The sequence below is a fragment of the Tamandua tetradactyla genome, chromosome 16, assembly GCF_023851605.1.
Source record: "Tamandua tetradactyla isolate mTamTet1 chromosome 16, mTamTet1.pri, whole genome shotgun sequence".
NCBI lineage: Eukaryota > Metazoa > Chordata > Mammalia > Pilosa > Myrmecophagidae > Tamandua > Tamandua tetradactyla.
Genome location: NC_135342.1, coordinates 41981617 through 41996752, shown reverse-complemented (window position 1 = coordinate 41996752; position 15136 = coordinate 41981617). Strand labels below are relative to the sequence as shown.

At 35.9% G+C, this 15136-nt stretch overlaps 1 protein-coding gene across 2 annotated transcripts in view; it reads right to left on the bottom strand.

The window, feature by feature from the left end:
• The window catches only part of LONP2 (lon peptidase 2, peroxisomal), a 173827-nt gene that overhangs the window by 42072 nt on the left and 116619 nt on the right, over positions 1 to 15136 (bottom strand). For both annotated transcript variants that reach the window (XM_077132347.1, XM_077132348.1), the window contains one exon: positions 14840 to 14973. In XM_077132347.1, coding sequence (XP_076988462.1) covers positions 14840 to 14973 — 134 coding nt within the window. The remainder of the gene's footprint in view (positions 1 to 14839; positions 14974 to 15136) is intronic.

Sequence of the window (15136 nt, the reverse complement as noted above, 5' to 3'; positions counted from 1 at the left end):
ATTACATTACAATTAGGTAGTATTGTGCTGTCCATTTCTGAGTTTTTGTATTCAGTCCTGTTGCACAGTCTGTATCCCTTCAGCTCCAATTACCCATTATCCTACCCTATTTCTATCTCCTGATGGTCTCTGTTACCAATGACATATTCCAAGTTTATTCACTAATGTCAGTTCATATCAGTGAGACCATACAGTATTTGTCCTTTAGTTTTTGGCTAGTCTCACTCAGCATAATGTTCTCTAGGTCCATCCATGTTATTACATGCTTCATAAATTTATTCTGTTTTAGAGCTGCATAATATTCCATCGTATGTATATACCACAGTTTGTTTAGCCACTCATCTGTTGATGGACATTTTGGCTGTTTTCATCTCTTTGCAATTGTAAATAATGCTGCTATAAACATTGGTGTGAAAATGTCTGTTTGTGTCTTTGCCCTTAAGTCCTCTGAGTACATACCTAGCAATGGTATTGCTGGGTCATATGGCAATTCTATATTCAGCTTTTTGAGGAACTGCCAAACTGCCTTCCACAATGGTTGCACCATTTGACATTCCCACCAACAGTGGATAAGTGTGCCTCTTTCTCCGCATCCTCTCCAGCACTTGTCATTTTCTGTTTTGTTGATAATGGCCATTCTGGTGGGTGTGAGATGATATCTCATTGTGGTTTTGACTTGCATTTCTCTAATGGTCAGGGACATTGAGCATCTCTTCATGTGCCTTTTGGCCATTTGTATTTCCTCTTCTGAGAAGTGTCTGTTCAAGTCTTTTTTCCATTTTGTAATTTGATTGGCTGTCTTTCTGTTGTTGAGCTGGACAATCTCATTATAAATTCTGGATACTAGACCTTTATCTGATATGTCATTTCCAAATATTGTCTCCCATTGTGTAGGCTGTCTTTTTACTTTCTTGATGAGGTTCTTTGATGCACAAAAGTGTTTAATTTTGAGTAGCTCCCATTTATTTATTTATTTTTTCAGTGCTCTTGCTTTAGGTGTAAGGTCCATAAAACCGCCTCCAGTTATAAGATTCATAAGATATCTCCCTACATTTTTCTCTAACTGTTTTATGATCTTAGACCTAATGTTTAGATCTTTGATCCATTTTTGAGTTAACTTTTGTATAGGGTGTGAGATACGGGTCCTCTTTCATTCTTTTGCATATGGATATCCAGTTCTCTAGGCACCATTTATTGAAGAGACTGTTCTGTCCCAGGTGAGTTGGCTTGACTGCCTTATCAAAGATCAAGTGTCCATAGATGAGAGGGTCTATATCTGAGCACTCTATTCGATTCCATTGGTCAATATATCTATCTTTATGCCAGTACCATGCTGTTTTGACCACTGTGGCTTCATAATATGCCTTAAAGTCAGGCAGCGTGAGACCTCCAGCTTCGTTTTTTTTCCTCAAGATACTTTTAGCAATTTGGGGCACCCTGCCCTTCCAGATAAATTTGCTTATTGGTTTTTCTTTTTCTGAGAAATAAGTTGTTGGGATTTTGATTGGTATTGCATTGAATCTGTAAATCAATTTAGGATTGATTAACTATATTTAGTCTTCGAATCCATGAACATGGTATGCCCTTCCATCTATTTAGGTCTTCTGTGATTTCTTTTAACAGTTTTTTGTAGTTTTCTTTGTATAGGTCTTTTGTCTCTTTAGTTAAGTTTATCCCTAAGTATTTTATTCTTTTAGTTGCAATTGTAAATGGAATTCGTTTCTTGATTTCCCCCTCAGCTTGTTCATTGCTAGTGTATAGGAACACTACAGATTTTTGAATGTTGATCTTGTAACCTGCTACTTTGCTGTACTCGTTTATTAGCTCTAGTAATTTTGCTGTGGATTTTTCAGGGTTTTTGACGTACAGTATCATATCATCTGCAAACAGTGAGAGTTTTACTTCTTCCTTTCCAATTTTGATGCCTTGTATTTCTTTTTCTTGTGTAATTGCTCTGGCTAGAACTTCCAACACAGTGTTGAATAACAGTGGTGATAGTGGACATTCTTGTCTTGTTCCTGATCTTAGGGGGAAAGTTTTCAATTTTTCCCCATTGAGGATGATATTAGCTGTGGGTTTTTCATATATTCCCTTTATCATTTTAAGGAAGTTCCCTTGTATTCCTATCCTTTGAAGTATTTTCAACAGGAAAGGATGTTGAATCTTGTCGAATGCCTTCTCTGCATCAATTGAGATGATCATGTGATTTTTCTGCTTTGATTTGTTGATATGGTGTATTACATTAATTGATTTTCTTATGTTGAACCATCCTTGCATACCTGGGAGACTCTGTGTTTTTGTAACTCAGGTTAGAGTTCTGTTCACTTGACCTAGAACTCTTTTGTTTATACAGCTCAAACAAGAATTCAGTAGACTGCCCTTCTGTTATATTTCTAGGTACCCCATGATTTATTAGCCAATGCCACAAATCTCTGCAAGTCATATAATTTTGATGCCTGCTTTGAGTTTGCTGTCTGTTATAATAGCCACGTCTACCCTGTCTTTGGCGATTAAGTGCTGCCACCTGGCTTCTGCCAACTCGGGATCTGTCATCCCCATTGTGTTTAAGGATTCCAGCTGAGTGACAGCAGTTCCTACAGTAATATCTGACCTACAGACATGTGCAACTACAGAGCTCTTCATGGATGATGGTGCTAGTCTCACAAATTTATTTCTCATTGTTCTGGTAAAAGGTGCATCCTCCAGACATTCCTGGGGTGTAAGAGCAGGCTTTGCATGATAAATCCATTCTAACATTCCAGTCCCTCTAAGCCTGTGGATCCCCTCATCTACATCATACCAGGGAAGTTCTGGCATTTCAACCTCAGGAAATGTTGGCCACCTTTTGATCCATGTTTCAACCAACCATCCAAACAAATTATTAATACCTTTTCTAACCCCTCGAGCTATAACATTGAATGCAGAATCTCTGCTTAGTGGGCCCATATCAATAAATTCAGCCTGATCCAGCCTTATATTCCTCCCACCATTATCCCACACCATTAAAATCCATTGCCACACATATTCCCGATTTCTATTTATATAAATCAGAAAACTCACAGTTCTTTTGGAGTATAACATACCTCCTCATGTGTGATACACTGCATCTCACCTTTAGGTGCCTGTTGGGACCTTATCTAGTTATAGGTCTGGAAGAAATGAGGGGTGGTGGGGGTGGGTCATGAAAATAATTAGAAATATCTTCCAAGCCATTTCCTTCAGGGCTTTCATCTGCAGTTTCATCTGGTGAAACAGGATTGCTCACTCTAGGCCTAATCCCTTCAGGAGGAGGTTAGGTGGACAACTCCTCAAGGCAGGCTGGAGGTGGGGTGGTTATGTCCTCAGGGGAAACTATTACAGGGTTATCTAGAGAAGACTCAGCATGACCTAGGGTTTCAACCTCACCTCCGACGTCGTTATCAATCCATATGTCATTATCCCATTTTTCAGGGTCCCACTCCTTTCCAATCAATACCCTCACTTTAACAGCAGACACCATGCAACAATGAGATTTCAGTTTACATTGCAAAGTTGCTACTCTAACAATAAGATTCTGAGTCTGATTTTCAGAGATCTCAAGTCTACGGCTACAGGAAATAAGATTTTCTTTCAGGATACTCATCAAAACGTCTACATCTGTCAGATGGCACTTAAGCTTCTCATTTGAAGACTTAAGCCCATCCTTTTCACTCCTTAATGTAGCCAGTGTATCTAACAACAACCAGTCAACATTTGTATACCTCTTATTTCCACAAAACTCTGTAATGGTGTAAAAAACATTATCCCCCAGAGCCTGGCTTCGTACAAGGAAAGCATTAGGAGAATCAAATGGTGATATTTTGACTATCTCTTTCGCCAACTCACTCCATGGATTGGGAGTGTCATTCTGACTATGGGAATCAGAGTCCTTGGTGTCTTTGAGTCCAGTCAGAGTAGAAAACCATTCATAGAATCCCATTTTAAGATTCTGTTTCTTAAGAACCACTCTTGGTACCAAGATGTATTAGTTAGGGTTCTCTAGAGAAACAGAATCAACAGGGAACACTAGCAAATATAAAATTTATAAAAGTATCTCACGTGACCGCGGGAACGCAGAGTCCAAAATCTGCAGGGCAGGCTGTGAAGCCAATGATTCTGATAGAGGATGTGGACATACTCCACAGGAGAGGCTCACCAGCCAAAACAGGAAGAGCCTGTCTCTTCTGAATCCTTCTTAAAAGGCTTCCAGTGATCAGATTAAGTATTACGCATTGCAGAAGACACTCCCCTTTGTCTGATTACAAATATAATCAGCTGTGGATGCAGCTGACGTGATTATGATTTAATTCTATGAAATGTCCTCATCATAGCAGACAGGCCAGCACTTGCCCAACCAGAAAACAGGTACCACCACTTGGTGAAGTTGACACATGAACCTAACCATGACACCTTAGATACAATGTGAAATTTCCCATTTTCAGTATTTCTGCCATTGGGGAGATCCTCAGAAATGGCCTCAGAAATGAAGTACAACTTATTTTCCCCTATCCAAGAGGCCCTGGAGTCAGAGAATCTGGGTTTGAAGTCCTTTTCACCTTTTCCACTTGTATAACTGGAAAAGTTATTTAATTTCTTTAAACTTCCATTTTCTCATGAGAAATGAGGAAAATAGTATGTACACTTCAAATGGTTGTTACAGGGATATAGGACACAAGAATAATGAATGTATAGTACAGTCACTGAGTTTAAGCTTAGAGCCAATCTGATTAGGTTGAAAACCGGGGCTTTGCTAATTTACTAGCTGACCTTTTGGTCAAGTGATTTAACCTCCATGCCTTAGTTTTCTCATTTACAAAATGAACCTCAAAACAGTACCTATCTCATTGGGCCATTAAAAGATTAAATAAGTAAACACACGTAAAATACCTAAATAGAATCTGGCACCTATAGACATTTAAAAAATGAGAATTATCCTTTATATCTGGATTATCAAGATAGTCTATTACTTTGGTTTCTATGCCCAGTTTTCCTACTATCCATTTTATTCATTACTTATAATCTTTTAAAATCACTGTTCTAATTATGTCATTTCCAGATAAACATCTTTGCCAGTTTTTCATTATCAATTAAACAAATTTCTGACTCCGAAGAGTCATATTCCACATCTATCACAATATAGGGCCAAATTATCTTTCTAATTTTAGTTTTTACTATTCTGGAATGCCTTTAAGACTGGTGGAATAACCATCACCCAGACTGTAATATAACCAACATTTGTGGAGCACAACCTCTGGTGAGAAATTAGGCCCCAGTTTCTTCATCTGTAAAACGCAGGTTAGATGAATTCTAACCTCCTCTTATCATACACCATGCACCATACATATACAAAATAGATACTCGACTGTGATCTTTATTGAATTAAATTTTAGTAACATCTGCAAACAAATAACAAATCACCCAAAATAATTAATCATTACTTTGATTTGTTAAAATATTACTCTAAATTTTTAATGCTGATTTTATCAAGTATACAGAAATAAATGCAATCAATGAAAATTATGTAACAAATTATGGAAGGATTAAAACAATTTGCACTCATTTTTCTCTTGAAAGTTGAATTCTACCACACTGGGTTCCTGAATTGTGGATTAGGAGCAAAATGAAACTTGGAGATTGACTTGCTGAACTAAATATTTGGGTGTTGGGTATGTGAGGTGTGTCACTGGTGTCTTAACAGCTACTTGGCAGTGAGGTCATGCATGGATCAATGAAGCAGATTAGGTTACATCGCAATTCTTCAGAATACTTGGGTGTAAATGGATACAGACTCCGTTCAGACATGGAAATAATGACTTCTATGCTTGCAACTATAAAAACAACTAGGTTTTTTTTTCTTTTATTTTAACCAAGCTTATTTTGGAAAGTGAAATGAGATGCTGAGATCAAACAGGATTTTGTTTTTTCTTAGAAAACAGTGGAAATATGTGCCTCCAAGCTACAGTGACCAATGGGTACAATGAATCTAAAAGTCTTTTCTTGGAAAAGCAGTTAAAGAAAAAAAAATAATGTAAAAACAAATCAGAAAAACCTGAATATTTTCAACTGTATAATTTGTGCTGTCAGTTCAGGTTAATTTTTTCCAGAAAATTGTCTTACTAGTTAGAGGAAGTGTGCTAAATGCAATTGAGATTCAAGTTACTGACTGGAGCTGCCAAGGCATTTATGCTAGCATATTTTCAATTTGTTTTTCTAAGGAAGTGACTGTTATGGAGAATTCTGTGGACGAAATGTCCAGAAGAACCCTCATGCTAGCAATAAACTCTTCTAAGTCCTTTCTACCAATATTTTCTTCATTGTTTTGGGAGTGATAATATAACCTTACCACATCAAACAAATTTTCTTTCAAAATTTACCTACTAAATATTTCTACATAATAAGCATTGGTATATACATAAAAGTTATAATTGTGAGCTATTTCTCAACTTTAGTGACAGCTATCTATTCAAGAAAAGAGAATCCCAAAAAAGAAGTATCTAGAAAAAAGTTTTTTCCCATCTATTTTTCCATTCCAATGAATTTTGAGATGTCAATGATTCTTTGTCTCAACTTACTAAAAGGTATAAGGAAAAGCTACAATCTCTTTAGTAAATAAAATGATACTTTCAGTGATCAATTCAGAGCCTCTACAGCTATTCAAAACCAGCATTTATCCTGTTCTAGTTTACTAGCTGCTGGAATGCGACACACCAGAGACGGATTGGCTTTTAATAAAAGGGGATTTATTTCATTAAAAACAGCTTCAGAAGAAAGGCAGCTAACTTTCAACTGAGGTTCTTTCTTACGTGGGAAAGCACAGGGTGATCTCTGCTGGCCTTCTCTCCAGGCCTCTGGGTTCCAACAACTTTCCCGGGGTGATTCCTGTCTGCATCTCCAAAGGCCTGGTGTGAGCTGCGGGTACTGAAATGAGGTATACTGAGCTGCTTGGGCTGTGCTACATTGAGCTCTCTCATTTAAGAATCCAGCCAATTAAATCAAACATCATTTATTGCAGCAGGCATGCCTCTTAGCTGACTGCAAATGTAAACAGCAACAGATGAGGCTCACATGCCACTGGTTTGAACCTGTTATGTACCCCAAAAAAGCCATGTTCCTTTAATCCAATCTTGTGGGGGCAAATATATTGTTGAGTGGAACTTTTGACTAGATTATTTCCATGGAGATGTGACCCTGCCCATTCAGGGTGGATCTTAATTAGTTTATTAGAGTCCTTTATAAAAACCAATCAATTTCTGGTATATTGCATTCTGGCAGCTTTAGCAAACAGAAACAAGGACTTAGAACCAACTAATAGGAAACTTTCCTATTATCATGTCACTAAAAACAGCTAACAAAGTTTTCATGTCCAAAAACAACACAACAAAACAACAGTATCAACAAAACCACATTAAAGGCTGATAAGCAAAAGTGGTTTCAATTGTTGCTAAATAATCTTTCATTTGCTTGTGAGTGAACTGGGAGAACTGAAGCCAATAAATGAGGAGAACTAGTGCCGTAAAATTCAAATCTTGTATTTGATGCATTTTTAACTGGAAAGTTGTCTGCAAAGGATGGAACAAAGAGTTATGGATATGATAAAAATATTATATCTACCTTCTTCCGCTAGATTATGTTGATTTAACTGTTTGACACAAGGCATATGTACCAGAGAAATAACATATGTCAAAATGCACCTCAGCAAAATGGGATTCAGATTGAACTACAGAAATTGTCATAGAGTTAGATAGATTTGTAGTATATTGTTTTAGCTAGCCCAATGTTTTCTGGTTAGCAGGGCCCCAAGGACTGTATGATGAGGACAGGCCTGTTTTCACTGACATCAAATCTTATTGTTTGTGACTCATATCACCTAATCATCAGCACTTTTTCCAAATTATGGCTAATGTTTTCCTATGTACTGGAAAAGAGTTAAGTTTATACAGTTAATAGAATCACACTGGCAAGGCACAGTATTTATTGGGGAATGTTTTGAAGGAATTTATAAATCAAATCAGGGTAAAACTGGGCAGTTACTGAGAATTCTGTTCAATTGTGATTTTATAGTTAGGCAAGTAGGTAAAAAACAGACTATATAGGCTGGTAAATAATCCATAGGCTTTTTATGCTTACTTTGTCTATTACCATTTTCTATTCAATATTTTCCTAAAATAGGAATCAAGGGAAGAAAAGGAAACAAAATGTAGAACAGTTGGAAAGGAAGAAGTAAAAATTGGTCTTTGCATTGGTCATGATGGATGATTTACATAGAATATCCAAAAGAATCTACAAACTATTAGAATAAATAAATTGATTTGGCAAGTATGCAGGATTCAAGTATCTCCAAATATTAGCAACAAAAAATCAAAAATGATTTTTTCTGATTTATAATATCATTTATAATACAGAAAGAGACAAAATCGTATACCTAGGAATATAATGAAAGAAAAAAGTGTGAAAGCTATATACTGAAAACTATAAAACTGTTAAAAATATTTAAATAAATGAAGCTATATGTCAAATCATGAATTGGAGGACTTGATAATGTCAAATTGTCAACTTTTCTCAAACTGATTTATAGATTCAAGGCAATCACACTAAAAATGCAGGAAGTTTTATCTACTTACTGAGAGAAACTGAAAAGCTGATTCTAAAATTTATAAGGATATTTAAAGGATCTACAACAGCCAAGGCAGTCTTGAAGAAGACAAAGCTGGATGACTTATCTTACAGATATCAAGATTATCTGATATAATTTTTAAACCTATGTATAATGCTGCCCTGACAATTTTATCTCAGGTCCAAAATACCTATTTGTTTAACATAGTTTAGCTAGTTTAATTCATTTTTCCAACTGTGTATCTGAGATTGCCATAATACAACCACTTATGATACTGCTTTAAGTAATATTCTAAAATATTATAATGGCATCTAATGCAAATCGTTTCCTTATATCCTCATGAAAACTGTTAAATTTGTATTTCTTTCACCTATTTTTTTCCTTCAGTTTTTCAGGAGACATGGATGAGAATAATCAGAAACTAACATCTACTGAGGTTCTTTCCACCTAATGTTGCTCAACCAATAAATATTATATTGTTAAAAAATAAAGTAATTGAAAGAGTAGTCCTTATTATGAGACTTTGTAAGAATTGATTATAATCAATCAAATCCCCGTTAGGTGAGGAAAAATATTACTAGAAATTAATTAGACATATATGGTATATGAGTAACTGAATAAATGGACATGTGCCTAACTTTAGAGAAACACCAGTATACCAAAATGAATATATGGACCAGTTGTGTCCTTGGGCTCAAGACAGGCAAAATGCAGAATACAAGTTCTGCCATGTACTTTTATCTTTCTAACCTAATTAATATCCCAGAAAGGAAAAGGGCAATTTACAATGCACCAATAATATCCAGAAAAACGCGCAGAACTGCTTTACAGGTAACTGCATTTAAAGCATAAATGTTCCTCCTCTAACACAGATCAACTATAAACTTCATCTGCCTTTTAAGATCTCTGTTATATTATTTAGTCTGTTTAACTGGGAGTTAAGACCCCAAAATACAAATATTCATAAGCCAGGGCTTATGGGCTTACTCAAAGTTTGTTCAATACACAGTGGCTCCTGCCTGTTTTTGAAGCTTATTTGAAAAGCCTGAAAGTGCTTTTCTTCTTGGCATTAACTCTAATTCCAGCATTATTATTTTTTAAAACATTTTTTAATTGCAAAATATAATATATATACAAAGTAAAGAAAGAAAAACAATTTTCAAAGCACACTTCAACAAGTAGTTACAGAACAGATCCCAGCGTTATGTCATGTGCTACCATTCCACCATCTCAGATTTTTCCTTCTAGCTGCCCCAAAACACAAGAGGCTAGAAGGAATATTAATATAGTGATTCAGCAGTTATACTTGTTTGTTAAATCCTATTTTCTCTGTCATACCTCCTCCTCCTCCGATCCCTCTTCCAATCTACAGTGATCTATAGGCAATGCCTTTTTCATGTTGAGAAGGGTGTTACCACTAAAGGAAGGGGGATGTAATCAATTGATAATCTTGGAGAGACTGGTCCCTCCAAATTTCAGGATTTATTTGACCTAGGAACTCTTCAAGAATTATAGGCTCCAGCAAAGCAAACCGTGCATGAAACCTTTATAGAGTCTCAGTTCAAGCCCTAAGTGTTCTTAAGAGTCAACAGGAGGGATATTCATTGGGGTTAAGCAAACCATGGCAATTAGCCCTTTCGAATTGAAGCCTGTATAAGAGTACCCTCCAGAATAGTCTCTTGACTCTATTTGATTTCTCTTGGCCACTGATACTTTATTTTATTATACTTCTTTTCCCCCATTTAGTCAGGAAGGCATTGTCAATCTCACAGTGCCAGAGCTAAACTCACCCTGGAAGTCATGCCCCTCATAGTAGTGAGGGTAATGATTTTCCTTGCAGAGTTGGGCTTAGAGAGAGTGATGCCATCTTTGAGCAACGAAAGAGGTTTCCTGGAAGCAATTCTTGGGCCTTGTTATAGGTAGTCTTATCTTTTCCCCTACAGAAATAATTCTCATGGGGCAAGCTTCAAAATCCAGGGCTTGGCCTATTTTCTTAGGAGTCCCCCATGGTTTAGAGGGTACCTAGGGTTTTCCAGATGGGAGAGTTTAATAGTTTCACATATATATATATATATATATTATACCAATAATTCAGATCCTTAAGGGACTCTATCAATACTTTTTATTTATCAGCCCACCACAGTCTGGGTGTGAGATGTATCCTGGTATCATATTAAATTATACAGAAACACAAGGCTTCATTCTCATTTTGGACTCCAGGAGTTTGGGCTGTTTAAATGAGCTATCCAGACAGGGTGACTTAGATTATGCTACCGAAAATTTAGGTTCTAGACATAATAAACCTCTCTGCCTTTGGTCTTACTTAGTTGGTGAAGGTCTAGAGTACACACATTTTACTCTGTATTCTGATTTCACCTTAGACACAGACAGATTGGCTTTGTTTTTTACTCTAATTGAGGCCTAATCTCTTTTTTGGTTATTTTACCTGTTATTATATATAGCTATGCCAACTTTCAGGGCTGTAGCACTTCATTTCTGGGTCTTAGGTGCCAGAGTTATTCAAAGTTCCAGGGATATACCAGCTGATACACGTAAAGTTCAGTGTCTCAGAATCCAAAAACACATTTACAACTTCGGACTAAGTGTGACTGCTATAAAGGCATACAATCTAGGCTCCAATTTTTTTACAAGTATTTTCCGAAAGAGACCTTAACATATCTGTTCTTTTTTTTCTGTTTTATCTCACACAAAACATTGCTCCCAAGGTTTATTTAGTTCACTGCATGCCTTTTGACATCTTTCCTTTTTGCAGCTGCTCCATATTCCATCATATAAATTTATCACAGTTCACCATTCTGTTTCTCAGTCTTTGTACCCTTTGGTTCCCTCAATCTATTGAGCACTGTGGATAATGGAAAGAAGCCATGTCTCACAGTATCCTCACTTGGTTGTACAATCAGGAGCACTCTCAATTTTAGACAATTCTCACCGTTCCACAGCACCAAAGACTCAACAAACACAGCATTACCAAATATCAAATCAAAACTACCTCTTATCACTTGTTTCCTATCCCCTGCAATTAGTTACCCCTGGTATTGTTGTGGTTCTGTTGATGTCTTCCTGTTAACTGTTGGCCATCACATGCATTTTTAGTTTTCCCCCATATCCCTCTACTATTGACTCTGTCCACTATCGAACCTTTGAAGTAGTTCATGCGAGAGTTTATTTATAATTGAAGATTTAATCAGTTAACTCCTGCATTATATTTAACATTAAAAATAAAAAGTCCCTTATTGCATTACCTGAAGTCTCTATAACAATTATGTTTTATGTTATAGTCTAATTTTTTCTGAGGTATAATGGCACAATACTTTAATATAACCACCAGTCTTCACCAAATAAATTTAATACTTTGTGCCTGGGCTAGCACCATCTTGCACTGTGACATTCCTATACACATATAAGCATTTTATCCAAGTACAAATGTTAATTAAAAGAGTAAATTAAGCAATTGACTATACAAAGATAAATACACACTGTAGGTTATTTTTCTTCTTGCATTATTTTTGTTGCATAGTAAATTGCAATTACATGTCAGTATAATGTTACTGATCTTTAGAAAACATTTTGAACTGTGAGGTATAACAATTCCCTTTGAGAGGAAGCTTAATCAGTAAACCTGAATATTTTTTTTTTTTTTTTTTTTTTTTTTAAAGGAAAGACAGAGAGAAGGAAGGAAGGATAGAAGGAAGGAAGGAAGGAAGAAAGGGAAACATCTTTAAACATTTTCTTGTTTTATTGTATTCTGTTTCTCCGTTTTTGTTACATGGGCTGGGGCCGGGAATCGAACCGAGGTCCTCCGGCATAGCAGGCAAGCACTTTGCCCGCTGAGCCACCGCGGCCCGCCCTAAACCTGAATATTTTGAATGATTTTTCTCTTTCTTTTTTATGAATGGTCTAATTTTAAATAATTTATTTCTTAATGAGAAATTTTCAGTTAATAAGTTCCATCTGAACTTTATGGCATGAAAACCTAATGTAACTTCTTGTAGAAATTTTTCTTTTCCTTTGGTTGAGAACATAAACACTAATTCAGGATACCTTATAATTATCTTACTATAAATCTGGAGGAGAGTTGTTTACAGCAGCTCAAAGGTATTTTACAATATTGGAACAGGCTCAGAATGCCTCTAATAGGACTACAAACACCGTCCTAATTATTTATTTACCTAGATGTCATCAATAATATCTTAACTACCAAATCTGCTTAATTATGCTATCATGTTCCATGAATCATGGATTGAAAATAAATAAATGTTCCCATGAAAAACTGTATGTTCCCACATAGTTCATAAGCTGTTGGAGGAAATCCTTGAATATTTACAGATTATCTTTAAATAGATCATGTGATTAGACATTGGAAATGTGCTAATGGATGTATGTATAAACATTAAACAATGTATAATTATGCAAAGTTTCCTTCTGACACTGAATCTCTGAATGTATTATTACAAATTGTAAAACACACCATATAAATCTTAAACACAATTTTCCAAGTGTGTTAACTAAATAAACAAATTTTATATTCTACCTTTCTATTATATCATAGACAGGAACAAATAGACATTGGCTCAGTTGTTTGAGACCAAAGTACAAAGGGAGTGTTGTAAGCATAAAAAGGGAAAAACAGGGAGCACCTAGATCTAAGTTTTACATTTAGAGAGAAAAAAAAAAAAAGAAAAATATCCCTCAGTTCTCCACTGTCAACTATACCAGTGATTTAAATTCCTGATAGGCTATCACTTAACTAGGGCTCTTTTTAAAAACTTCAGTTATCTGAAAACAGTGGTGTAAAAACATGTTTATTTCTATACTTCCTCTCAAAATCCTACTAGAATGAGAGTTAAAAAATAAAAACATATAGAACTTCAAGAACAAAAAGAACTAGAAAGAAGATGACAGCTGATAAAAGATGCTGACAAGATTTTGGAAAACATAAAGTAGAGGGTAAGAAGTAGTAAACACTCATCAAACTAGAGGAAGAGGCAACCCCAATGTCTGCAGCGAGAGACCAACAATAGCAAGTTGATTTGAGTCAAAGAATCCTACAAAAGTTCAGGAATCTGAGGTGCCTCTAAAAGTATAAGAGAGGGGTGGAACTAAAACAAGAAGTTCTGAAGTCAAGAGCTCAAGATTTCTACAAAAAATGAGGGTACTATCCTTTCCCAATTCAACAGAAGATGGAATGCTTAGTTTCCAGAGAAAATGAATCAGAGAGATTCTACATGTGTGTGCTCCAGCACCTACACTAAAACAAAAGGATTATATAAAAGTCTACTCTGATGTTACTGCTATTCAATGCACAAGAGAAAGAAAAACAGGGAAGATGCTGAAATGTATCTGTTACACTAAGCCTACCCTACATTATGACTCTTCAAGCACATTCATCTAACCCCTTTCTGGAAAGAGTTATGGACATGGGAGAACAGCTAATAAATCTTTTTCCCAGGAAAGCAATTTTCAATTTATTACTGAAGTCATGCTTATTAAAGCAAGTTTTGGCAAACTGCATAAAACTATGGTATAATGAACTGAGAGCTCTTCAGTTCTAGGGCAAGAAGGTAAAACACTGTAACTGGATACTAAAGGAAATGCCTAAATTTAACAATTCCAGTAACAGAACCTTCCCCATGACTCTGCCTGTCACTATCTCTGCAATTATTTTGTAAGAAAAACTAATTAAGATTTCATTTTATTTGTTTATCTAGACAGGGAAAACACGAGAAAAATAAATTATTATATATGAAGCCATTCCAGAGTATAAAGATCTGCCATTGTAGTACATGGACAACTTGAAATTTTTTTTTTTTTTGGCATAGGCAGGCTCCGGGGATTGAACCTGGGTGCCCAGCATGAGAGGTGAGAATTCTGCCACTGACCCACCTATGTACTGCCCCCCAGCTCGAATTTTTTAATGTTGTAATAATTTCATTACAAATCTGGAGAAAGTTACTAGAACCTTAAAGCATTAACATTGACTATTATTCCACTTAAAATTCTGTTATGTATGTAGAAGAGAATCTTCTTGATAAAACGTATCGAGTATTAGTTATTACTTAATCATTGGATGCATGTACCAGTAGAGTAGTATGTATAACTGCCCCAAGGATTACCCAATTACCATCCCTCCACTCCTAAGTTTATTTTGCATTCACCACTGGCCAGTACCAGATCAAGATCACAGACCTTCTCCTTCAGTCATATCAGAATGATCCAACTTGGCTTCCTTATGTTGTCCTTCTGCCACTTTCACGGCAACAGCTCGGCAAATGGCCCCAAGCTTTCTATCCAGAGAACGTACTCCTGCCTCTCTAGTGTATCTGTCATCAAAGAAAAATAACTTAATTTTGGCTCAACACCAAGTGAAAAAATGTACAGAAGTAATGTGATTAACTTATACTAAAGTAACAGTTACATTTTAAAGTTCATTATAGTTTCTTGAGTACTAAAAAGAGTTCTTAAGCAAAAGTTTTTAATTTAGAG